Raw genomic sequence first — 27,039 nt, 5'->3', positions numbered from 1 at the left:
CCATAGGAGGACAAAAAAACAGCAGCAGTACCGCTACCTCAGCCATTGTGCAAGGAGGAACAAGAGGAGCACTGCCAGAACCCTGCAAAATGACCTCCAGCAGGCCACCAATGTGCATGTGTATGCAAAAATGGTTAGAAATCAACTCAATGAGGATGGTCTGAGTGCCTGATGTCCACAGATGGGGGTTGTGAGCACAGCCAAACACCGTGCAGGATGCTTGGCATTTGTCACAGAACACCAGTATTGGCAAATTTGCCACTGGTGCCCTGTGCTCTTAACAGATGAAAGCAGGTTCACACTGAGAAAAGGTGACAGACGTTACATAGTCTGGAGATGCCATGGAGAGCGATCTGCTGTCTGCAACATCCTTCAGCATGACCAGTTTGGCAGTGCGTCCGTCATGGTGTGGGGTGGCATTTCTTTGGTGGGCCGCACAGCCATCTGTGTGCTAACCAAAGGAATTCTGACTGCCATTAGGTACCAGGATGATATCCTCAGACCCCTTGTGAAACCATATGAAGGTACAGTTGGCCGCTCCTTACTCCCCGCAGTCACTGCCCGGCGCCCGCATACTCCCATCCAGCCACCGCTAACACAGGGTTAATGCTGGTGGTAACGGACTGCGTTATGCCGCGGGTAACGCACTCCGTTATCACCACTGGTAACACACTCCGTTACCGCCGCTATTAACCCTGTGTGTCCCCAACTTTTTACTATTGATGCTGCCTATGCGGTTCTCATGTGAGCCAGTTTCTTTGTAGCGCTTGATGGTTTTCGCAACTGCACTAGGGGACACTTTCAAAGTTTCCCAATTTTTCTGAGTGACCGACTTTCATTTCTTAAAGTAATTATGGCCACTCGTTTTTCTTTACTTAACTGCTTTTTTCTTGCCAAAATACAAATTCTAACAGTCTATTCAGTAGGACTATCAGCTGTGTATCCACCAGACTTCTGCTCAACACAACTGATGGCCCCAACCCCATTTATATGGCAAGAAAAAACACTTATTAAACCTGACAGGGCACACCTGTGAAGTGAAAACCATTTCCGGTGACAACCTCTTGAAGCTCATCAAGAGAATGCCAAGAGTGTGCAAAGCAGTCATCAAAGAAAAACGTGGCTACTTTGAAGAGCCTAGACTATAAGACATATTTTCAGTTGTTTCACACTTTTTTGTATATAATTCCACATGTGTTAATTCATAGTTTTGATGTCTTCAGTGTGATTTTACAATTTTCATAGTCATGAAAATACAGAAAAATCTTTAAATGAGAAGGTGTGTCCAAACTTTTGGTCTGTACTGTACATTAATATGTAAGGAGGTGACAGAGGCCACCATATGCCTCCCCCCTCTATACACAATGTTAGCATTGAGTATGAAAGATATAGATATAGAACAGAAGGGAAGCAGTAGAGCAAGACAATCTTGGGTATAGACTAGTGGGGCACAATAGAGGCAGGAAAAGAGAGTGCCAGGATAAGCCAAGCTAGAATAAGAGGTTTTCCTAGGTTGGGAGGAGTTAGCGATGGGTGTAGTGCAGAGAAGTGAGCTATAGCGTGAGACTTCCTGTTTAGTGGGGACTAGTGATGTATCAGTGAGAGAGGGCATACGGATAGGGGTGAAGATTGCAGAGGCAATGAGGATCCCCAGGCTAAGCAGCATGCAAGTAGTCACCATCTATTGAAGTAACCATTCCAAAGCGGATCCAGGGCTAACGGCTGGGACTAGGCAGAGCTGAACATGCCTTTTACATTTTTCCAATGGAAACCAGACAAGGGGAATGGGAGGAAGATGATGGACCTAGGGACATGGACACCTCAGAAGAGAATGGAGTGTTTGCGGGACAGAGGTTGTTGGAAGAGACAGGAATAGCTCAAAGGATACAAGTGTCTTCAGGATGGAAGTTGTCAGAGAAGGCAGGTAGAGCTCAAGGAATGCCAATAAATGTGAACTCTGCTATGTCTGTAACAAGAACCCTGTTTTCAAGTAAAGTTGAACTGTTGAGTATGGACAAGGAGTCTGGAGTTGTTTGTGTGAACCGTGAATCTGGAGCCAGGATTACAGAATCAGAAGGGACCCTGGAATCTAATGTGAGTGTTCTACTTGGGATCCATCACACACAACAGACAGGACTTTGTGTTTCATTTGTGGCGTGCCAGGGTGTGGGAACGCAACAGCTCCTTGCCACGACTACCACCCTGGCCACCTTACATAGGATATATGAAATATGTACATATAACCCTTTCAAAATCTAAGTTATTGATATAGTTTTTAAAAAACTCACCTATAAAAAAACTTGTGCACAAAAATGAAACAAAAAAAGAGAAATCTGAGATACCAGTCAAATACACCCAAGGTCTGAGACACTAAGACCAAAATAGTCTATAAATCCAATAAAGCAAAACGTAGTATGATAAGTAGGTCTCCTCTCTTTGTATAATTTACAATATATAACAACCAAGTAATCTCAAAGCTAAGAATGACAAGTGTACCCAGTTAGGTTATGAAACAGTTTAAAATTCCAAGTCATACCACAGGTGGCCTATGCAGCCTTTGATTGTAAGTTCTACATCAGAAAAATACGTCCTTTAACCCTTTCACGACATGCGCCGTACATCTACTGCAAATGCCGTGAATCCCCCTTTGATGTGGGCTCCGGTGGTGAGCCCGCATCAAAGTCACGACATGTCAGCTGTTTTGTACAGCTGACATGTGCGCGCAATAGCGGCGGGTGAAATCGCTATTCACCCGCTGCTATTAACCTGTTAAATGCCGTTGTCAAACACAGACAGCAGCATTTAACTACCGCATCCGGCCGGGCGGCCGGAAATGACGTCATCGCCGACCCCCGTCACATGATCGGGGGTCGGCGATGCATCAGGAAGGTCACCGTAGAGGTCCTTGAGACCTCTATGGTTACTGATGCAGGCCTGCTGTGAGCGCCCCCTGTGGTCGGCGCTCACAGCACACCTGCATTTCAGCTACATAGCAGCGATCTGATGATCGCTGCTATGTAGCAGAGCCAATCAGGCTATGCAAGCTTCTAGCCTCCCATGGAGGCTATTGAAGCATGGCACAAGTAAAAAAATAAAGTTTTTAAAAATATGATAAAAATATAAAAAATATAAAAGTTTAAATCACCCCCCTTTCGCCCCATCCTAAATAAAACAATAAAAAAAAATCAAACATACACATATTTGGTATCGCCGCACTCAGAATCGCCCGATCTATCAATTAAAGAAAAGTATTAACCTGATCGCTGAACGGCGTAGCGAGAAAAAAATCCGAAACGCCAGAATTACATTTTTTTGTTCGCCTTGACATTGCATTAAAATGCAATAACGGGCGATCAAAAGAACATATCTGCGCAAAAATGGTATCATTAAAAACATCAGCTCGGCACGCAAAAAATAAGCTCTCACCCAACCCCAGATCACGAAAAATGGAGACGCTACGGGTATAGGAAAATGGCACTTTTTTTTTTTTTTTTAAGCAAAGTTTGGAATTTTTTTTCACCACTTAGATAAAAAATAAAATAGACATGTTAGGTGTCTATGAACTCGTAATGACCTGGAGAATCACAATGGCAGGTTAGTTTTAGCATTTAATGAACCTAGCAAAAAAGCCAAACAAAAAACAAGTGTGGGATTGCACTTTTTTTTGCAATTTCACCGCACTTGGAATTTTTTTCCCGTTTTCTAGTAAAAGACATGGTAAAACCAATGGTGTCTTTCAAAAGTACAACTTGTCCCGCAAAAAATAAGCCCTCACATAGCCATATTGACGGAAAAATAAAAAAGTTATGGCTCAGGGAAGGAGGGAAGTGAAAAACGAAAACGCAAAAATGAAAAAGGGCCGCGACTTGAAGGGGTTAAGAGACAGGAAAGATATCTATCTTGGTACCGTGTTGGCCAGTGGATAGAAAAATATTTAGAATTGAGAGTCCTCAGTGGTTGATACCTTTTAATGGCTAACTGAAAAGATGGTAACAAATTGCAAGCTTTCGAGACTACTCAGGTCTCTTCATCAGGCATAGACTAATTAGTGAGTGGGGATTACCGAAAGCTTTGACAAGCCACGGTCACACGAAGGCGATGGTGGGAAAGTGTCACAAGAGGTAGACGATGATGAGACACAATTGCAAGAAAGTCAGGAGTAGGAGCAGGGTATGGATGTGGAAGACAAGGAGTGACTGACCTAACCTGGCAGGAGGATATGCAGAGCAAGGACAGCAGAAGACATGGTAAAGGAGGCATTTCACCCCAACAGGCAAGAAGAAGCAGTGTGGTGGCCAGAGACAGAAGGCGTGCATTCGTTCCTCTTAACACCAATATGAGGGAAGTTGCCATTCCTACAGTTAGATCTCCCCGAGTCTGGTAATTTTATAAAGACTCTACCGATAACCCCAAACAGGCCATTTGCAGCACCTGCCATGCCTGCATCAGCAGGGTTAGCAAAACTACCAGCTTGACCACCACCAGCATGATCAGGCACATCCTTGTCATTGGAACGCAAGCAGAAATACCCAGCCAAAGCCCCACCGGCACCAGTCTTAAATTTTAACATTTCTCTTCTGCATGCGCTTGAAATGTTGCCTTTTAGGTTTGTTGAGATGGAAGCTTTCCACAACCTGATGGTGGAGGCCATCTCAAGGTACTCGGTCCCCAGTCACCACTATTTCTCCCGGTGTGCCATATCATTACACCAGCATGTGTCCCACAACATTACCCGTGCCCTCAACAATGCTGTCACTGGGAAAGTCCACCTAACCATGGACATTTGGAAAAGTGCTTGTGGCCAGGGACGGAATATCTCACTGACGGCACACTGGACTAACATTGTGGAAGCCGGGATACAGTCGGACCTTGTGATGGTACACATTCTCCCGACGCCGATGATTGCGGGCCCTACGTCAATCAGGGTTGCCCCCACAGTCTACAGCTCCTGCACCTCCTCATCCTCCTCCTCCTCTTCAGCCTCCATCCCTGAAATCAAAACATCAGTCAGAAACTGGAAGCACTGCAGCACTGCCTCAGCCAAGCGGCAACAGACTGTGCTGAAGCTAATCTGCATAGATGACAAACCGCACAAAGCAGAAGAGTTGTGGACAGCGCTGAAAGAGCAGTCAGATAATTGGATGACACCGCTGAACATACAGCCAGGCATGGTTGTGTGTGACAATGGCTGCATCCTGGTGGCGGCTTTGAGGCAAGGTGAGCTCACACACGTAACTTGCTTGGACCATGTGCTTAACCTTGTGGTTCAACGTTTTCTGAAAAGCTACCTGGAGCTGCCGGATCTGATAGTGAAAGTACGCCGTCTGTCTTTCCATTTTAGAAAATCAGCTACAGTTTCAGCCACCCTTGCCGTGCTTCAGCAGCATTTACAGCTTCCGGCTCAATGACTGGTGTGTGAGGTCCCCACGCACTGGAACTCTACGATATGATGGAAAGGATTTGTGAGTAGAAGAGGGAAACATCAACAAGGCTGTCGATATTCAGGTCAGACTCCACACATAAGACCTCAAGAGTGGACATGGATGTCAGACATATGTACCATTCAACAAAACTTTGAGGACTGCACCAAGATGGTGAGCAATGATGACACCATAATTAGCATCACCATCCTCTCTGCTCACAATTAAAGAGGATGTATTGCAAGCAGAGCACGAGGACATGGATCAAGGAACCATAAAGGGGTATTACACTCAGCCCAACCTCATATCTTCTCAACGTGGATTGGTAGGCAATGAGGAGGAGCAGGAGGATGAACAGGAGTTACTTTCATGCCCTATAGACTGTTCTACAGGCACAGCTGTCATACCGTCAGTTCAGTGGCAATGGCCTGAGGACAGGGAGGAGGAGGATGATAATGAGGAGGATAACATTGTCAGTCGTCCTGTTGGTGAGGACACGGAAGTCTTGCCTGTTAGCAGTCTGGCAAGCATGGCTGACTTTATGTTGTGCTGCGTTTCATGTGACCCTTGCATTATAAAATTCTTGGGTGACACTCATTACTGGTTGGTGACACTTCTAGACCTATGCTACAAGGAGAACGTTCAATCTCTTCTGCCAGAGGCAGAGAGGTGTACTAAGATGTTGCAGTACCAGAGGGCCCTTTTAGCGGAATTACTTAGAAAATTCCCACGTGAGAATGCTGGCAGCAGACGTCAGAGTTTGTTGTACAACCAAGGAGTCCAAGCGAGAGAGACTAAAGTACAATCCAGCTCAGGCGGGGAGCAATGGCAAAATTCTGGGACAGGTTTCTCAGGCCCTCACATCGTGCCGCCACAGAGGCAAGGGGTGCTGTCACAAGAAGTGCAATGTTTGAGAAGATGGTGATTGAGTACCTTGCAGATCGAACAAACATCCCCCGGGATTCCTCTGTGCCTTTTAATTATTGGGTAACCAATTGGACACGTGGCATGAACTGGCTCTCTACACCATGGAGGTGCTGGTCTGCCCTGCAGCTAGAGTTCTGTCAGAGTGGGTTTTTAGTGCCACCGGTGGATTTATAACAGATAAGCGCATCCGCCTGTCAACTGAAAATGCTGACAGGCTGACTCTTATAAAAATGAACAAAGGCTGGATTGGGAAAGACTTCTGAACACTACCAAGTGAAAACAGCGAAACATAACCTTTATTACATTCTCCTTTCTGGGGAAGTGTATTCTCATGCACCTCTTCAAAAGCACACATGGGTATTCGCTTCCAGATTTGGTCTGTTTGTTGTTATCCTCCTCATTATCCTCATCCACAACCACTAGAACACCAAGGTTAACAGATTCTGTGATGCCAAAGTCACAGTTTTTTTGTGCAAAGGTGTTTTTATGATGCCGTTTTTAATTGGATACCAAAACAAATATTACTCCCACAGAGAGAAATGTCATGAAAAAAGAGATGTACGCCTATTATTCCCATTTATTCTTATATTTTCCATTTTCCCTAACTCTGAACAGTCCTCTAATGAGGTAGTGTATACCTCTACAATCGAAAATAATTCAAAGACTTTTATATTATATTTTTATTTATAGCCCTGTCTCTGAGCTGTTGCTAGGGCCAAACTTATCCCATTGGACACATTCTGGCTTCAAATCTATGAACCTGTGTTTGCCCCTCCATTTTGTTATTTACTTTCATAGGTGGATTCACATTTTTCATTTATTTACTTTATTTCATTTTGATTTATCTTTATGTCTCCTTATTCTCCACCACAAGATCACCAGGCTTAACATCTTCTGTGCTGCTACAGACTGTCAATTTTTTGGCAAGGGTGTCTATGATGCCCATAGTATATTTTAAAAAAACTGCGTGTATGGGCATTACAAGTCTAGGAGACCCACTCCTTTACATTGGGCTTAGTTTTTCATGAGGCCTTCAGCAATATCTCTTCATTCTCGACCACTAGATCACCAGGCTTAACGTCTTCTGTGCTGCTACAGACAGTCAATTTTTTGGCAAGGGTGCCTATGATGCCCATGGTATATTTTTAAAATATTTACCCCCATGGGAAATGTTTTTCAGCCTATACACTTAGTGTATGGGCATTACAAGTCTATGAGACCCACTCCTTTAAATTGGGCCTAGTTTTTAATGAGGCCTTCAGCAATGGCTCCTCATTCTCCACTACTAGATCACCACGCTTAACGTGTTCTGTGATGCTACAGGCAGTACAATTTTTGTCAAGCCTGTCTATAATGTCCATAAAAGATTTTTAAAAAAGGTACGCCCCATGGTGAAATTTTTCCCTGCCCATGCACTTTATATATAGTCGTTACAAGCCTAGTAGACCCACTCCTTATCATTGGGCCTAGTTTTTAATGAAGCCTTCCTCCATCTCTCATAATTTTTCACCACTAGATCACCAGGGTTCACGTGTTCCGTGCTGCTACAGACAGTCAATTTTTTTTCAAGGGTGTCTGTGATCCGAATTAAATATTTTTTTACAAATGTATCCAACATGGGGAAATGTTTGTCAGCCCGTACACTTAGTGTATGGGCATTACAAGTCAAGGAGACATGCTCCTTAACATTGGGCCTAGTTTTTAATAATGACTAACTCCACATAGATATCATCATTCTCCGCCACTAAAACACCATGGTGAACGTGTTCTGTGCTGCTACTGTTGAGGGAGGATCTAAAGTGATCCTTCACGGTTGACTCAGTGATTTCCAAATTAATCTACAGGGCGTTGCCGGCAACTGAAAATGACCAGACGGAGACTCGTGCCTCTGTATGGGGGATCGAGCAGATCTGTGGGCCCCCGTTTATTGTTTATGAGTTTTCATAGTCATAGAAATTATATTTCAACCAATCAGCATAAGAATACGCTCACAGTTCTTAACCTATAAGAATACAGGAAAAACTTAACCCATGAGGATACAGGAAAAATGGAAACTACAGATATGGTCGTGTCTTTTTGGCATAAAAAACATATTAACAGATGCCTCAGTCTTGTATAGCGATACACCCACGAGTCTCTTATCTGGCTCGGCTCGAGTTAGAACACTCAAGGTCTTTATACCAATTATGAACCATAGACTAGCTGAATAACAAAATGTTATCTTTGTGAGTAACAGGACAGAGTTATTTCACGGCAGCTGTAACCTTCTACCTAAGTAAATAACAGAATTTATCTTTAACCAACAACAAAATGGAGTCAAAGCACAAAATGGAGAATCATTCATAATTTGTTCCTTCACATTCCCCACTAGATAAATTTTGTTAACTAATGTCCAGCATCAGAGGTACTATCCCAAGCTATAAGCTCGAGGGGTACTGGTCTTCACATGACTGGTGCCATGTTACCAGCCATGGCTGTTGTGGCGTACCCGTCCCCCCTGTATACTAGAATTTACGAATAACAATTATTGATAACAGTGGTGGGGATCTTTTGAAGATAGCCATGCGCTTGGCTTCAACATCTTCATCAGGTAACTTTGTAAAATCGGTGTAGAGAAGAGCAGGGGTGGCAACGCTTTTGGTTTCATCATTAGTTGTCTTAGTGCAGAATTTCCTAATACATACAGAAATACACCAAAGAACAAGTTTTAGTATTACATACATGACAACGATAAAGGCAGTGATGTGTAACAAACTTTGCAAGATTCCAGCTATCCAGCCGCAAGTCCCTCAAACCAATTGGCTGGATTAAGAAAGAAGAAGGTGTCTGCCCACCAACTGTCCTTATTACGGTCATTGTCATTATCATATTGATCTCTGAGTTTTTTGAATGTCTTCTAACTTTAACTTTAAAGTACTATTGGGATCTGTATAATAACAGAAAGCGGGTCCAATATCCTGACACATATCACCCTGTGCTGCTGTTAAGTAGTCCAGTACTACAGTGTGTTGATTAGTGACTATGATAAGTTGGTTTTGGACGGCGACAGTAGTATTAAGTATATCCAATATATCCCAAATTTGATCATCTGGATAATCTGTGGCCCTAAGCAATTTATCCCACATTTGTGTAATCATAGGGTAAATGAAAATAGAACTGACAATTTTATTGGCTATACCCATCTGTACTACTAATCTTTCATAATATTGTACAAACTTATTATTCAAGGATATTGGGGAATTTAGGCTGTCCCATGTGGTTACCAATATTATTATATGGAAATACGAAAAACCAAAACATTATGTCCCCTTATTTGCTACTAGTCTGTTTGATCAGCTTGCAGTGCGATACGTGGATCCACGTCGGCCTTCCTTCCAGCTTTACTGACATAGGAGTGATGAGGAGAACTTGGTAGGGACCGTCATACAAGGGTTCTAGTCCGTGTTTTCTGACATAGCTTTTCACGACCATAAAACCACCAGGCTTCAAATTGTGACAAGTGTCGGTTTCTGCTGAATCTGGAAGGGAAGAATAAACTAAAACATGGGTGTTAGCAACATTTTTACTAAGCTGAATAACATATTGAACAGCACGGTCAGTTTTTTCTGATAACTACTGAGGCTGGAAATTTGTAACTGAGGGCCTAGCACCAAACAATATCTCATGTGGGGACAGGCCATGTTTTGCAATAGGGGCAGTACGAATGTGCAAGAGCCCTGGCCATGGAGCCGTAGTCTCCTGCATCATTTTGGTCAATTGTCCCTTCAGTGTGCCGTTCAGCCTCTTAACTTTCCCACTAGATTGTGGATGGTACATAGTATGAAGGGCTACAGTGGATCCAAGCATTGTCAGAACCTCCTGATACACATGAGAAGAAAAGGCCGGGCCTTGGTCACTTTCATCAACTTCTGGAACACCATATCTGCATATAACTTCCATCACCAGTTTCTTTGCTGTGGTCTTTGCAGTCATGTTGGTAACGGGGAATGCTTCTGGCCAACTGGAGAACATGTCGACAACCACCAGACAATATTCATACCTTCCAGACTTAGGCAACCTGATGTGGTCCACCTGGAGCCTTTGGAATTGACCGGGATTGCAGGTCTGACAGATATTACATGCACGGTTGAGTGCTGTCAGGACTGTAGAAATACCTGGAGTCCAGTAGAATTTTTGTACCAGGGCAAGGGCCTGTTTTTTTTTTTCCTCGATGTGTGGGCCCATGTGCCCATGTGGCAATAGCAGGATACATCCGCTTAGGGAGACACACAAGTTGGTCCTTTTTCCAGAGACCATTGTCCATACATGCTCCATCAGCTTTCCACTGCTTCATTTCTTCCTTTGGAGACATTCTCTGCATCGTCATTAAGCGGTCTCGCGGGGTCCGGCAGAAAACCTCAGTCTGGCATAGATCATCAGGTTCCTGTAGAGTCAGTGTTTCTTGTAACTGTTTACGCTGAGAGCGTGTGGTCACCATAGCTGGTATGGGCAGTTCAACGGGTAGGAGAGCAGCAGCTTTTGCTTGCATATCCGCAAAGGTGTTACCAACAGTCTTTGGACTGTTCCATAGTACTATGCTCCTTAACTTTGATAATGGCCACCTGGGTAGGTAATTTAATTGAGTCCATGAGGGTTTTAACAGCTTCAACATTCTTCACTGGAGTCCCGGCGATGGTAATAAACCCTAGATTGGCCCATAGAGCTCCGAAATCATGAGCAATACCAAATGCATACTGTTATGATAGGCAATTCAGTAACACAATGTACATAGCGATCAGAGCACATACAGTGATCTGACAATAACCCAAAATAATAGAACGAGCTCTGAGACGTGGAAACTCTGTAGACCGCAATTCCTGATCCTCTCCAAACACAACTAGAGGCAGCTGTGGATTGCGCCTAACGCTCCCTATGCAACTCGGCACAGCCTGAGAAACTAACTAGCCTGAAGATAGAAAAATAAGCCTACCTTGCCTCAGAGAAATACCCCAAAGGAAAAGGCAGCCCCCCACATACAATGACCGTGAGTAAGATGAAAAGACAAACGTAGGGATGAAATAGATTCAGCAAAGTGAGGCCCGATATTCTAGACAGAACGAGGATAGGAAAGATAACTTTGCGGTCTACACAAAACCCTAAAGAAAACCACGCAAAGGGGGCAAAAAGACCCTCCGTACCGAACTAACGGCACAGAGGTACACCCTTTGCGTCCCAGAGCTACCAGCAAAACAAATAGACAAGCTGGACAGAAAAAATAGCAACAAATAGCAAAGAAGCACTTAGCTATGCAGAGCAGCAGGCCACAGGAATGATCCAGAGAAACACAAGTCCAACACTGGAACATTGACAGGAAGCATGGATCAAAGCATCAGGTGGAGTTAAGTAGAGAAGCAGCTAACGACCTCACCAGATCACCTGAGGGAGGAAACTCAGAAGCTGCAGTACCACTTTCCTCCACAAATGGAAGCTCCCAGAGAGAATCAGCCGAAGTACCACCCGTGACCACAGGAGTGAACTCTGCCACAGAATTCACAACAGCATACTATGAGTCCGTGTATATATTAGCCCGCCTGTCTTTGGCCAGAACGCATGCAGTAGACAGAGCCTGAAGTTCTGCTTCTTGTGCTGACAGTGAGGGAGTGAGTGCAGCTCCGTGCACTACAGTGTCTTCCGTAGTAACAGTGTATCTGGTGTGGAATCTGCCAAAATCATCACCATATCTTGAACAGTCTTTCAGGGCATTGTAGAGAGGTTGCATTATGCGGGATGCGTCCGGTATTCACTGACAACAATAAGTACATAGTCCAAGAAAACGCTGGAGTTCAGCATCATCTTTCGGAAAAGGAAGGGAGCTGACGGCTATTTTTCTTTCTTCTGTGAGGTGTCTGACAGACACCCTAAAGGAGACAGTGACCCAAAAATATCACTTGACCAAGGCAGAACCGAAGTTTCGAGGCCGAAACCCAACAGTTCAGATCTGCCAGATACTTGAGAAGGCTAACAGTGGCAACAATGGCTTCCTGCTCTGTCTGTGCACACAACAAAAGATTACCCACATACTGAAGCAGCGTGACATAAGGATATTCTAACTGCCAGGGTAAAAGACACTCGCCCATATTTTTTTCAAACTGATTGGGACTGTTTTGGGCCCCTTGTGGCATAACTGTCCACATCAATTGTCGTCCCTGATAAGTGAATGCAAACAGAAACTGGCAATCTGGGTGTAATGGAATACTGAAGAAGGCATTGGCAAGGTCGATAACTGTGAACCAAGCAGCATCCTGAGATATCTGGGACAAGAGAGTATGTGGATTAGGCACCACCGGAGTTTCTAGAACAGTAGCTGCATTAACTGCCCGTAGATCTTGAAGTAGCCGGTACACAGGGGGTTGGCCGGGTGGGGTCTTTTTCTTAACGGGAAACAAGGGCGTGTTATATAGGGAAACACAGGGTACCAGGGCACCATTATTGAGTAACGTTTGTATTTGACCCTTGAGGCCCCACTCCTGATCATGTTTCAAAGGGTACTGATGGACTTTGGGAAAAGGGGCACCAGATTTAAGAAACACTTTTACTGGTTTTACAGGCATTATTGGGGGTGGATCTGGGCCTATCAGGGCCATCATAACCGTGGGAAGGGCATGTAAAATACAGATCTCATTATGTTCATCTGCATAGGGGTTATATACCGTAAATACCATCTGACCATCATCTTGGAATTATATTCTGGAGCAGAACTGTGATAATAAATCTTCCCCCAGTAAATTTACCGGACATGAGGGAGAGATTACGAACTGAGCAGGAACTTCAGGGAAAGGTCCCACAGGGATGGGTTTTGTGAGAGTATATTTATAGGGTCTGCCATCTACTCTAAAACAAGCTCTTGATCTGAGAATTGACATGGCGGGGCTTGGGAGGGAGATTCCCAGACATAGGGTTAAAATGGATATTGAAGCATGGGACTGGATTTGTGTAAGGTGGGAGGAGGGCAGGAGCTGGAGTCTGGTGGGCCACTGATAAGGAATGGAGCTGCGTCCTTGCAGCTGTAGGGGGGGGCTGAGATTGGAGCAGAAATCGCTGCAGCTACTGATTTAACCCTTGATCTCACTGTTGATGCAGAGCGGGTTAAGTTCTTCTGAAAACTTAGTACTACTTTTTTTCAATGCATCGTACAGGTTCACATTATACATTATGCCACCCTCAATAATTGGAAAATACCCCTCTCCAGCCTTCACCTGGAGTAAGTGTAACAGATCTCTCCGGGGAGTGGAATAAATCTCTCGATTCGCTGCTATTTGTCTATAGAAGGCCATGGGGGATGTTTCTGAATCGGGTAACTAAAGTAGGAGGGGGTGGATACTCATAACCACTAGCAATACTAAGCATAGCAGGGACTGGTGCTGGCGGTGGCTGATAATAAGTTCCTTCAGCGTTTAGCAAGGGAAAGGTGGGGGCTACAACTCCGGGTCTTCTTGCTTCACAATTGTAACAGACCTGTCTCCACTGAGAATTAGTAACTCTGCATACATCACAAATCCACCCGGCAGGATCATAGGGTGGGGGCGCAATGAGTTTTGGCAACTCAGGATATATTGGAGCTTTGGGGTTAAGGGGCACAGAGCTTACAGTCGGGAGAAGAGGCTTGATTTCCTGGGGAGGGACCTTATCATCTAGCAGGGAGACCCCCTGTTTCAGATCATTATTTTTAATTATTTGTCTTTCTAACACATTATTCTCAATCACTTTCTCAGTTCCTTCTTGTACCACAAACATCCAGTTTTTGTCATAGTAATAGACAACTTTCCTTTTTCAACGTAACAAAAACAAATCCGAATTCACTTTCTCTGTTAATCCTTAATTTGCTATATATCAACCATTCAACTTGAAACAGATGAATATTTTACCAATCTTTCAATTACACTGATAACCAAACTATCACTTACAAGTTTCCTTCTAAAACAAGACACCATACTTTACTTTAAACTTACAATAATTCTTTCTAATTCAATACAATATTGTTGTTTTAAACAAAACACAGATCTCCCAGCACATACTACACAAGGATAAAAAATTCCAAGAGAACGCAGCATTGTGCCCCCTCCATACCAGAGACACGGAACAGATAAGAACATCACAGCATTCCTCAACACAAAAGAAAGCAATAGTGCAGATGTTTGACCTACCCCTCCCATCGGATATTTTGGAAATCTACACACAGAAGCAGAATACAGCAGTTCTCAGACTTAATTAATTTCTACAAAACCTTCATCACACAATTCATATGCCAGAACACCTTAGAAAAACCAATGATTGAGAATATTTTCCTCATCTTTGGGCTAACAATATCAGATTCAACACACAAATTCAAAGTCTTCTCTTACTTCCATGGAAACATGATCCTCCTTTAGAGCTAAATATCCTTACTTTGTCGTGCATAGTACTAGAGCGGCCGTATATAGTCTATTTCACTAGGTTTACCTGTCCCCTGCTGGGACAACCCATAAACGCGATACTCAGTGAAAGGAGGAGGGCGTCTTAGACTTCCCTCCGGACACCTCTGGATATATATATACTGTATACTTCTATATATTCCTGAGTTACGCATCCTACCCAATCTTCGATCACCTCACCGCGCCTGATTCTAACAATGATCAGGAATTCAGGATATTTTGACTATAAAGAGAATTACATCACTGGTCAATCCGGGGTGTCCATCCCTTATGAGGTACGGTTCGAGCACTGGGCTCCCAACGGAACTACACCTCTATATGATTCCACCCAAAAATCACCCCACCATCGGGGACAAACCTCAGATCCTCTTTGCAGCACAAACACAGGAAAACCACACCAAACAGTCAATCTGGACAGTATAACTGCCAACTTACCGTGGTTGTTGTGGGGGATGATCAGTCCCAATTTTCCAGTGCCTGTGTCCGCTCCGAGGATCCTTTGTCTTGTTGTCCTCCGGGGGGCAGAGGAGTTCCTATTTGGGGCCCCACGTTACGGGCGCCAAGCTGTTGAGGGAGGATCTAAAGTGATCCTTCACGGTTGACTCAGTGATTTCCAAATTAATCTACAGGTCGTTGCCGGCAACTGGAAATGACCAGACGGAGACTCGTGCCTCTGTATGGGGTTCGAGCAGATCTGTGGGCCCCCGTTTATTGTGTATGAGTTTTCATAGTCATAGAAATTATATTTCAACCAATCAGCATAAGAATACGCTCACAGTTCTTAACCTATAAGAATACAGGAAAAACTTAACCCATGAGGATACAGGAAAAATGGAAACTACAGATATGGTCGTGTCTTTTTGGCATAAAAAACATATTAACAGATGCCTCAGTCTTGTGTAGCGATACACCCACGAGTCTCTTATCTCGGCTCGAGTTAGAATACTCAAGGTCTTTATACCAATTATGAACCATAGACTAGCTGAATAACAAAATGTTATCTTTGTGAGAAACAGGACAGAGTTATTTCACGGCAGCTGTAATCTTCTACCTAAGTAAATAACAGAATTTATCTTTAACCAACAACAAAATGGAGTCAAAGCACAAAATGGAGAATCTTTCATAATTTGTTCCTTCACACTACAGCCATTCAATTTTTGGCCAAGGGCGTTTACGATCCCCATAAATAATTGTTTAAAAATGTAACCCCCATGGGGAAATGTTTGTCTGCTGGGCATCACAAGTCTAGGAGAGACACTCCTTTGTAATGGGACAGTTTATTTATGAGGTCCTCCTCCATGTTTCTTCCAAAGGGGATTGGAGTCCATGCAAATTTGGGGAAAGGTGGAACTTGCATTCAATGCATAAGGAAACAGTATGGCAAGACCAACTGAAGAATGTGAAGTGGGTTTTCCTGTGGCCATCCAGTACCTGGGTTCAAAGGCCTATTGGGGTGCATATAATTTCATAGCAGGGCAGGCCTTGCATTCAGTGCAACATTTTCTCAGGAAGCCCTCCTGTACGTCTAGTAAAAGAGTTATTGTGGTGCATTGTAATTGTTGGCAGCCCAGTCACTCACTTCATAGGCAATAAAAGCATAGGAGACCCACTGTTTAATAATAGCCCTTTAAGAATATTAATGCCTCCTGATGCCCCTCTAAATATAGGCTTTGTGACTTCAAGAGTCCCTCCTTCATAAATGAAACAAGATGTGCCTCCTTATGTGTCACACAGAATTACTTGGATACCTGAAGCCATTAGTGAGTTGTGTTTTGCTGTAATACCAGAGTTCTAAAATATGTCTTTGTCCTAAGACTCTTCAGTAGAGTAGTCCGATAGGGGTTGGTTAAGGTTTACGGTTTGTTTGTTTTTTTGTTTTTAGACAGTGTATCATGCCAAAAATGTCCAGAAGATCAGTGGCCAAATGACATCAATCAATGTGTACCGAAACCTATTGAATTTTTGTCCTACAAAAATGACCCTGCAGTTCTTGTAATTTCTGTCATTTCTGTGTTATGTTTTCTTAAAACATCTGTAATTTTGGGAATCTTTATTCTTTTTCAAGACACTCCAGTTGTTCAAGCAAATAATAAAACTATGAGTTTCATTCTCCTGGCTTCCATCATGTTGAGTTTCCTCTGTGTATTCTTGTTTTTGGGTCGTCCTACACATGTCACCTGCATGCTTCATCAGACTTCATTTGGGATCATCTTCTCTGTAGCCATTTCTTCTATTCTTGCTAAAACCATCATGGTCTACATGGCTTTCAAAGCCACCAAACCTGGAAGAAGATTGATTGGTGTGAAGATTTCAAACTGTGTGGTCTTCTTCTGCTCATTTACACAAGTTTTGCTCAGTATCATTTGGTTATCTACTTCTCCTCCATTCCCAGAGATGAACACTCACTTATATGAGGACAAGATCATATTTCAGTGTAATGAGGGGTCAATGTTGGCCTTTTCCATGCTCCTGGGTTATATGGGACTGCTGGCTGCCATTAGTTTCATTGTTGCTTTTTTGGCCAGAAATTTACCTGATAGTTTCAATGAAGCTAAGAACATCACATTCAGCATGCTGGTGGTCTGCAGTGTCTGGGTGGCTTTCATCCCATCCTACATGAGTGCTACTGGGAAAAATACTGTTCTTGTAGAAATATTTGCTGTAATAACTTCAAGTGTTGGAATTTTAGGCTGCATATTCTTCCCTAAATGTTATATCATTCTGGTGAGACCAGAATTAAACTCAAAGTGCAAATTATCCAGGCAAATAAAAGCAAACACCAAGGGTATGTGCACACTTTGAGTATTTGGATGCAAAAAGTTCAGCACCATTCCTCCATCTCCTTATTCTTTTGAGATGTGGTTTTGCATATGTTTTTCACTTGCTTTTGTCCATTGTTTTTGCACAGCAATGAATTCTACAGAGATAGATTATAGATACACATAACAGATATGCAGTAGCTTGTGGAAATTTCCACCTCCCTAGGCTTTTTATCTATTTTGTTACATTATTTACAACCTGGGTTTAAATATTTTGTTATCTGATTTGTGTGTAATGCACTAAATAGTCTAAGTTGATGAAGTGAGAAACATATAGGAATAAATTACATTTTTGGGATAAGAATTAACAATTGGCATGTGTATATGTATTCAACCCTATTTGTAATGAAGCTCCTAAATATTTCAGGTGCAAACAATTGCCTTCATAAGTCCCATGCTTAGCGACAGGATGTCCCCCTGTGCAATTTAATAGTTTTCTGAAATGCCACAGAGGCTGCAGCACCATTTACAAGAGGCACCACTGACCAAACTCCATAAAGACCAAGGAGAACTCCAAACAAGTCAGGGACAAGGTTGTTGAGAAGTACAAGTCAGGGTTGGGTTATAAAAGAAAACACAATTTTTGATGATCCGCCTGGAGCACCATCAAATCCATTATCACCAAATGGAAAGAACATGGTACCATAACAAAACTCTCAGCCCGGGCAAGGAGGGCATAGATCAGAGGAGGAGCTGCAGAGTTCTCAAGTAGAGACCAGTGGTTTTGTCCATGCAACCATAATAAGCCGTACACTCCATAGAGATTGCCTTTATGGAAAAGTGGGCAGAAAAAAAGCTTTTGCATACACGTAAAAAATGTAAGTCTGCTTTTGAGTTTGCCAAAAAACATTTGGGAGACTCCCCAAATATATGTAGGAAGGTGCTGGAGTCAGATGAGACCAAAATGGAACTTTGGCCACCAATGTAACCACTGTATCTGTCAACAAATAAACACACATCATCACCCCGAGAACAAATATAGCTTAGAGGGGTCCCCAAATATTAAAATATAGCCTTTAATCAATTATTAAAATGATAAATATCACAAACAAACCAAATAAAGTGCTCGTGCAAACCAGTGCTCATTAAAAGATGGTTTGGTCTCACCACTGTTGACCGACAAAAGATCCCGGCCTCCTTCCGGAAGTACCTTGCCGAGAAATGGATCCCCACACACAAAGAAAAAGGAGACTATATATGGGGAGAGAGACATAAGCGGTATGTAATGATTTCCTAGACTCCCTGTCGTGCCCCAGTATTGCTTCTGTCCTAACAAGGACAGGCCCCAAGTGGACCCTATAGTGATACCTCCAATGATACGGGGCTAAATACTCCCTACGCGTTTCTTCCCCAATGGTGGGGATTCATCAGGATAGTTAATATAAAGATCTGGGAAGTATGAAAAAATATGAGCAACATGGGCAGTCACTTTCTCTTACCTGGCACCTTGCCACTGCAGGGCCTTTTTTGACTTACGAGCAGGATTACATTTTTCATACTTCCCAAATCTTAACATTAACTCCCTTGATGAATCTCCACCATTGGGGAAGAAACACATAGGGAGTATTTAGCCCCATATCATTGGAGGTATCACTATAAGTCCACTGGGGCCTGTCCTTGTTAGGACAGGAGCAATACTGGGGCACAACAGGGAGTCTAGGAAATCATTACTTACCGCTTATGTCTCTCTCCCCATATATAGTCCCCTTTTTCTTTGTGTGTGTGGATCCATTTCTCGGCGAGGTACTTCCGGAAGGAGGTCGGAATCTTTTGGCCGTCAACAGTGGTGAGACCAAACCATTTTTTAATGAGCACTGGTTTGCACGAGCACTTTATTTGGTTTGTTTGTGATATTTGTCCTTTTAATAATTTATTAAAGGTTATGTTTTAATATTTGGGGACCCCTAGAAGCTATATTTGGTAGTTAACCCCTGAGGGTAAATTGAATGGTGGTGAGAACCTCACACCATAGCTGATATCACCCCAAGAACACCATCCTCACAGCAAAATATGTCGATGGCAGCATCATGCTGTGGGGATGTTTTTTGGCAGCAGAGACAGAGAAAACAGTCCAAGTCGAAAAGAAGATGGATGGTGCAAAATAAAGTTATTATTTTGAACAAAACCTGTTCCAGTCTGTCAGTGATTTGAAACTAGGATGGAGCTTCACCTTTCAACAACACAATGACCCAAAGCAACATTTGAGTGGTTTAATCCCTTAACGTCCATTGACGGGCAGTGTCCTTCATTGAACGTCTCCCTCTGTTCAGTGTGAGCTTCAGCAATGAGCACGCACCTTTTCCGACACTTGACATCTAATCTGAACAGCTAAAATGTGCACCTCACGACCGTGGGTGGAATTGTGGTTCACCCGCAATTGTTAAAATGTTAAATGCCGCTGTCAAACTCTGACATTTAACATGCACATGCAGGAAGCGCGTCTTTACCTCCTTCCATTGGCACCCGTGTCACATGACCGCTGGTCGCTGATAAGTTGGCATGACAACCCGGAGTCAGCAGGAGACCCCTGTGGTTGTCATAGCTGGATAGCTATGAGCGCCGCACAGTGCTCATAGCAAGTAAGGTATTCTGCTACATACAGGTGATCTGATAATCACCTCTATGTAGCAGCACCGATCGCATTATGGCAGCTTCTAATCTCCCATGTAGACTATTGAAGCAAGTAAAAAGTTGAAAAATGTTTTAAAAAATATTAAAAATTAAAAAAAAAGTTCAAATCACCCCCCTTTCACCCCATTCAAAATGAAACAATAAAAAACAATCAACTATACACATATTTGGTATTGCCACTTTCAGAATTACCCAATCTAACAATATATAAAAATTATTAATCCAGTCGGTAAACGGTGTAGTGAGAAAAATTATCGAAACACCTGAATTTCTTTTTTGGTCGCTGCTACATTGCAATAAAATGCAGTAACAGGCGTTCAAAAGATTGTATGCACAACAAAATGGTGTCAATAAAAATGTCATAAAATATAAGCACCAGATCCCAAAAAATGGCGACGCTATGGGTCTTGGAAAATGGCAACATTTTTTTTTTTTTTTACAAATTTTTTTTTCACCTCTTAAATAAAAAAGAACCAAGATATGTTTGGTGTCGGTGAACCCGTATTGAACTGAAGTTTTATAATGGCAGGTCAGCATTTAGTGAACATAGCAAAAAAAAATCCAAAAAACAATTGTGGAATGCACTTTTTCTGCAATTTCACCGCATTTGGAATGTTTTCCTGTTTTCCAGAACATGATAGGGTAAAATGGTGCCGCTCAAAAGTACAACTCGTCCTGCAAAGATCAAACCCTCACATGGACATATTAACGGAAAAATAAAAAAGTTAATATCCGTGAGAAGAGGAGCAAAAAATGGAAACTCAAAATGGAAAAACCCCTTGTCCTTAAGGGGTTAAGGGGAAATGTGTAAATGTTTTGAAGTGGCCTAGTCATAGCCCAGACTTTAATCCAATGGAGAATTTGTGGTCAAACTTAGAGATCGCAGTTCAGCAGAGGAAACCATCTAAGGCCGGTTTCACACATCCAGATAATTCTGGTACCGGAGAAATTGGTACCGGAGTTATCCGTGTCCGTGTGTCCATGTGCTCACCTAGCACATCAGTGTGGCACCCGTGCGGCAGCCGTGTGATGCCCGTGTGCCGACATAGGACCACACAGACTGTGCAGGAGACAGCGCTACAGTTAAGCGCTGTCCCCTGCTTTTGGTGCTGAAGCCGGCAATCATTCCTTCACGGGGGATGGGAGGCGGGAGGTGACCCCAAACTTTATTTTTAACACAAACAAAATAAACTTGATTTTTCATCTCGTCTCCTGCAGGGGACAAGAGATGAAAGCCGCCTTCAGCACCACACGCAGGGGGGACAGCGCTTACTGTAGCGTATTGCGGTACGTGCTGCCGGCAAAAAGCGGACATGTCTCCATGTTTTGCACACGGACACACAGTCCATGAAAACATGGAGACATGTGCATAGACCCATTCATTTGAATGGGTCTACGTGTGTCATTGTCTCCGGTAAGTGAGAAAACTGTCAGTACACGTCCTGGAGACACAGATGTGTGAAAGAGGACTTACCTAAAGGAGCTGGAGCAGTTTTACCTTGAAGAATGAGCAAAAATCCCAGTTGCAAGGTGTGGAAAGCTCCTAGATACGTATCCAAAGGGACTGGCAGCTGTAATTGGCACAAATGGAGGCTCTACAGACTTCTGAGGGGATGAATACTTATGCAAACCTGACTTGTTCAGTTATTTTGTCTTATTTGTTGTTTGCTTCACAATATAAAGAAAACTAATTGTTCATAGCTATAAACATGTTCTTCACATGAATTAATGCAAACCGTCAAAACCAGTGAAATTCCAGGTTGTGAGGTAGCAAAACAAGAAAAATGCCAAGCGGGTGAATATTTCTGCAATCAACTGTATATTTTTGTATGTCTTGAACCCAGCCTAACAATTAACATTATTGCGCATTGGCATATGTTCTTTTATTTCTATTGAATGGCCTCATGTATAATGTGTCTTAGCATTCAGCTTGTCATCATTTATGGCCCTTAATTAGCACAAGGTAACTGAGTGTTTAGAAATTAAGAGCTCTGTATATTTATCTTTGTCTATGGAAAATATAATATCTGGATACATCAATGCATGTGGCTGTTCTGATTACGTCTCTCAAATATGTCTTAAAATAAGGATATAAATAAATAATAATAATCTTTATTTTTATATAGCGCTAACATATTCCGCAGCGCTTTACAGTTTGCACACATTATCATCACTGTCCCCGATGGGGCTCACAATCTTAATTCCCTATCAGTATGTCTTTGGAATGTGGGAGGAAACCGGAGTACCCAGAGGAAACCCACACAAACACGGAGAGAACATACCAACTCTTTGCAGATGTTGTCCTGGGTGGGAGTAGAACCAACGACTCCAGCGCTGAAAGACTGCAGTGCTAACCACTGTGCCAAGGATTGTAAAAGGTAGGAAATGCAAAAGTTTAGGAGGCCTCTGCCCAGCACCCGCTAAGTGGAGGTGACAGACAAGAGGTAAAGGTAAATGTCATTCCATCTGATAGCCCAGTTAGCGGCACACATGCAAGACATCATATACTGTTATCCTCAGTGTCTCAAGCAAGGACTGCAATCAATTGAAATGGGAAAGTTCATAGTTTATCCCAAGAAGACCTCATTCATATATCAGGTTTTATGATGTATGAGATAAAAGTACTGAGTTATCTGTTATTTTCAGACTTTCATCAGACCGTTATGTGTCATCAGAGATTTGTCAATATTTCTTCATAATTTTATCTTTTTTTTCACTAATGAGTAGAGATGAGCGAATCTGAACTCAAAAGTTTGGGGTTCGTACCGCAGAGCTAGGGCCGGCACTGAAATACACACGTGGACTTCTTCAGGGAATATGTTTTAATGTTCGGAGTTCCGGGGAAAGTCTGGGAGGAGAGAGAGAGAATATTTTCCAAGTCCAAACTTCAGGTTCCCATTGTTTTCAATGGTTTCAGGTTCAAGTTTTGGTCAAGTTCTGGTACCCACACCAAACTTTGGACTAAACTTCAAGTTGAGTACCACAATCTGGACTACCAAGGGTCTGCTCATCCCTACTAATGAGAAAAAAAATCCCACCTTCCTCTATGAGTCAGTAATAATCGGATAACACACGGTTTGAAAAATACTGTAGGCCTCATTCATACAACTGATATTTGGTCAGTTTTCTTAAGCCAGGAATGGGTGATAAATACAGAAGTGGTGACTAGGGTTAAGCGACTTTTACTTTTTTAGGATCGAGTCGGGGTTTCGTGAAACCCAACTATCTCAAAAGTTGAGTCGAGTAAAATCGGCCGATTATGGCGAAAAGTCGCCAAAAGAAGCAGCAATGATACTACTTGACACAGAAACATCTCATCTGTACTCTAATATGGATCCAGAAATGGAGGAAAAAGGGCAATCCCTGGAAAAAGATGTCCTAACATTCCAGAAGCAAGCATCCAAAGAAGAGAAGAAGAAGAAAAGGGACCAAGATGGAGCCACACCGATGAAACACACCTAAGGATGAACAAGGGAAATTGAAGGCCTCGGACAAATGACCCTACATACTTATTGCTAGAAAGTAGGGTTGAGCGACTTTTAGTTTTTTAGGGTTGAGTCGGGTTTCGCGAAACCCGACTATCTCAAAAGTCGAGTCGAGTGAAATCGGCCGATTATCGCATAAAGTCGGGGTCGGGATCAACCGAAACACGAAACCCAATGCAAGTCAATGGGGAAGCATAGTCGGCAGTGAGTGGAGGCCAGGAAAACACCTACAGTGCCCATTTTAATGGCAAAAACATCCATTCTTGTTACTGAAGCTTGTCAATCTTAATTTACCTTATAATAATAGTTAGGCATTGGAAATTGGGGGTCATTTGGCTAAAGTTGTGGGGGGTATGGCTGGTTCAAGTATTTAGTGGGCCCAGGAGACGTGGACCACGTCACGGCAGTGGAGCAGGGAGAGGTAAGTATTTCAACTTTGCAAGTATTGTGATCCTGAGCAAGCAGGGGGGGCCCACTCGTTTGCATTGGCACTGGCACAGGGCCCCTCAAAGTACAGCGGTGTGTTTGCACGGCGGGGGCGCCTCCCACCTGCAGCGACACTTTTGCATAATATGAGGGGCCCTGTGCCAGTGACGTCGCCAACGAGTATTCCCCCTCACCTGATGAAGGAACCTGCACTGTCCACGTGTAAGGTGGTATATTATGCGGGAAGGGGATCTTGACTTTCAGCAGGGTCAGATTCTGGCTGTGTAGCGTGCAAGGGTAATGTAGTGGTCTGGGTCAATGTACCAGCAGACTCATCTAGCCCTGGCTGGGCAATGGGCAGGATGAGGAGGAAACACAGATATAGGCCCAAATAATAAAGTGGGCTAAATGCATTTCAAAATTGTAACAGGACTAACCAGGCGGCATTGATTTGTTCAGTGGAGGACAACTGTAATGAGAAGCTGACACAGTGACTAGGCCCAAATCAGTAAGTAGGCCAAATGCAGTGTAATATTAAAACTACTTAATGAAAGCCTGAAGATAGAACCTCAGGAAAGGAAACCAGAAGAACACCTAGGAGCGGCAAACACCGTTAGTAGGCCCCAACAAAACTAGTAGGGCAAATGCAGTGTAATATTAAAACTACTTAATGAAAGCCTGAAGATTGAAGCTAAGGCAAGTAAACCAGGAGAACACCTAGGAGCGGCAGACACCGTTAGTAGGCCCCAACCAAACTAGTAGGCCAAATGCAGTTTAATATTTTATAAAACATAGGACGAAAGCCTGAAGATTGAAGATAATGAAAAAAAACCAGGAGAACACCAAGGAGCAGCAGACACCGTTAGTAGACCCCAACCAAACTAGTAGTCCCAATGCAGTTTTCAAATTTCGATAGGCTGAAAACCTGACAATTGAATCTCAGCTTTTTTAAGAGGATGACAGCTGTATTGAGTGGCGCAGACAGACGCAGGTAGTAGGCCTTAAACCAAATAGTTGGCTCAAAGCAGTTTAAAAAAGGTTACTGGGGTACATGGGCAGCTTTGGTGTGGTCAGCGGAGGACAATTGGAAGGAGGGAACACAGAAAGACTTACTAGGCCTAAAATTAAAAAAAATTTGGCTCTAAGCAGATTTACATAGGTTCCATGGGTACATAGGCAGCATTGTGGTCAGTGGAGGACAATTGGAAGGAGGGACCGCAGACAGACTTACTAGGCCTAAAATAAAAAAGTATGCTCTATGCACTTTTAAATAGGTTCCAGGGGTACACAAGCAGCATTGGTGTGGTCAGCGGAGGACAATTGGAAGGAGTGTCTGACACAGTTAGTAGGCCAAAATAATAAATTGAGGTTAATGTCTGGCAAAAAAAAAAAATTAACAAATAAATAGGTGGCATACCTAGGTACAGGGGTGGGCTCCTCTGCTGACTTGCAGACAGTGGTATTTGTTGCAAAGTATTAGCTGGTGTAAATGTAGGACAGGGCCCCTGAATATTTTTACTAGCATTATATATGTCAACAAATTGGTATTGGCAGTGCCATTGAAGGATTTAACCGCATAGACTATACAGTGGTGGAGCAGTGAGTGATAATTTTGCAAGTGGTAGAGCACTGTTTGAGCTGGGGGGAACACTCTCTCGTGGCCAGCGGTACTGGCCCAGGGCCCCTCATGTTACAATGGTGTGTCTGACTTTGGGTGCGCACCACCACCACCAGAGACACTTTATTGTACTATGAGGGACCCTGTGCCAGTGCCGTCGCCCAAAAGTGGGCACATCCACCTCTTCAGACAAACGGCACTCTCACGGGTGCTTGCGCCAAGTGGTGACCACGGCCCCGAGGGGGGAGTCAGCCCATTTAGGGAGGTGTAAAAATGTCGTATGCTGGACATACAGCAGCTGCAAATGGAGAAATTGAAACAGTAAGTAAGACCAGTCCAAAAGCAAGACCTTTTTACAGGAAAACTAGGTGACAGCCGGGAAAGGTGGGGCAAAATAATTAGAAATCCATGATTGGTTCATTTTAATGAAGGTTAGATCATCAACATTTTGGGTAGCCAAACGACTCCTTTTTTCGGTCAGTATTGAACAAGCAGCACTGAATAATCTTTCTGATAGCACACTAGCTGTTGGGCAAGCAAGCTTCTGCAATGCATATTCTGCCAATTCAGGCCAGGTGTCTATTTTGGATGCCCAGTAATCAAATGGGAATGACGGGTGAGGGAGAACATCGATAAGGGAGGAAAAATAGTTAGTAACCATACTGGACAAATGTCTCCTGTCACTTTGAATTGATGCTGCAGTACCTGTCCTGTCTGCGGTCATTGCGAAATCACTCCACAACCTGGTCAGAAAACCCCTCTGTCCAACGCCACTTCTGATTTGTGCACCTCTAATACCTCTGCCATGTTGCCCCTGCAGCTTGTGAGAGAACAATCACCGCCGCTGTGTGCTGGGAATGCCTGAATCAAACGGTCATCAAGAGTTGCTTGTTTGGTTGCCAATATTTGCTCAAGGTTCTCATGTGGCATGATATTTTGCAATTTCCCTTTATAGCATGGATCCAGGAGGCAGGCCAACCAGTAATCGTCATCGGTCATCATTTTTATAATGCGGGGGTCCCTTTTTAGGATACGTAAGGCATAATCCGCCATGTGAGCCAAAGTGCCAGGTGTCAATTCACTGCTTGTGCTGGGTTGAGGAGCACTTTCTGGCAAATCAACGTCACTTGTCTCCCTCAAAATCCCTGAACCTGACCTTGCAATGCCACCAGTTTCTATTGCCCCCTGAGAAGCTTCTTCATCCAAAAAATATTCATCCCCATCATCCTCCTCATCCTCCTCCTCTTCGCCCGCCACCTCGTC

At 43.3% G+C, this 27,039-nt stretch overlaps 1 protein-coding gene across 1 annotated transcript in view; it reads left to right on the top strand.

Annotated features, from left to right (window-relative positions):
- LOC138657452 (vomeronasal type-2 receptor 26-like) overlaps positions 1-23,709 on the top strand; it is a 36,365-nt gene extending 12,656 nt beyond the window's left edge. The window contains exons 4-5 of the mRNA XM_069745250.1: positions 16,680-17,582; positions 23,588-23,709. Of these exons, the coding sequence (XP_069601351.1) occupies positions 16,680-17,582; positions 23,588-23,709 (1,025 nt within the window). The remainder of the gene's footprint in view (positions 1-16,679; positions 17,583-23,587) is intronic.
- The last annotated feature ends 3,330 nt before the right edge of the window (positions 23,710-27,039 follow it).

The sequence above is a fragment of the Ranitomeya imitator genome, chromosome 1 (genome assembly GCF_032444005.1).
Source record: "Ranitomeya imitator isolate aRanImi1 chromosome 1, aRanImi1.pri, whole genome shotgun sequence".
NCBI lineage: Eukaryota > Metazoa > Chordata > Amphibia > Anura > Dendrobatidae > Ranitomeya > Ranitomeya imitator.
The sequence above is the reverse complement of the archived record's forward strand: the minus strand, read 5'-3'. Positions and strand labels throughout refer to the sequence as shown.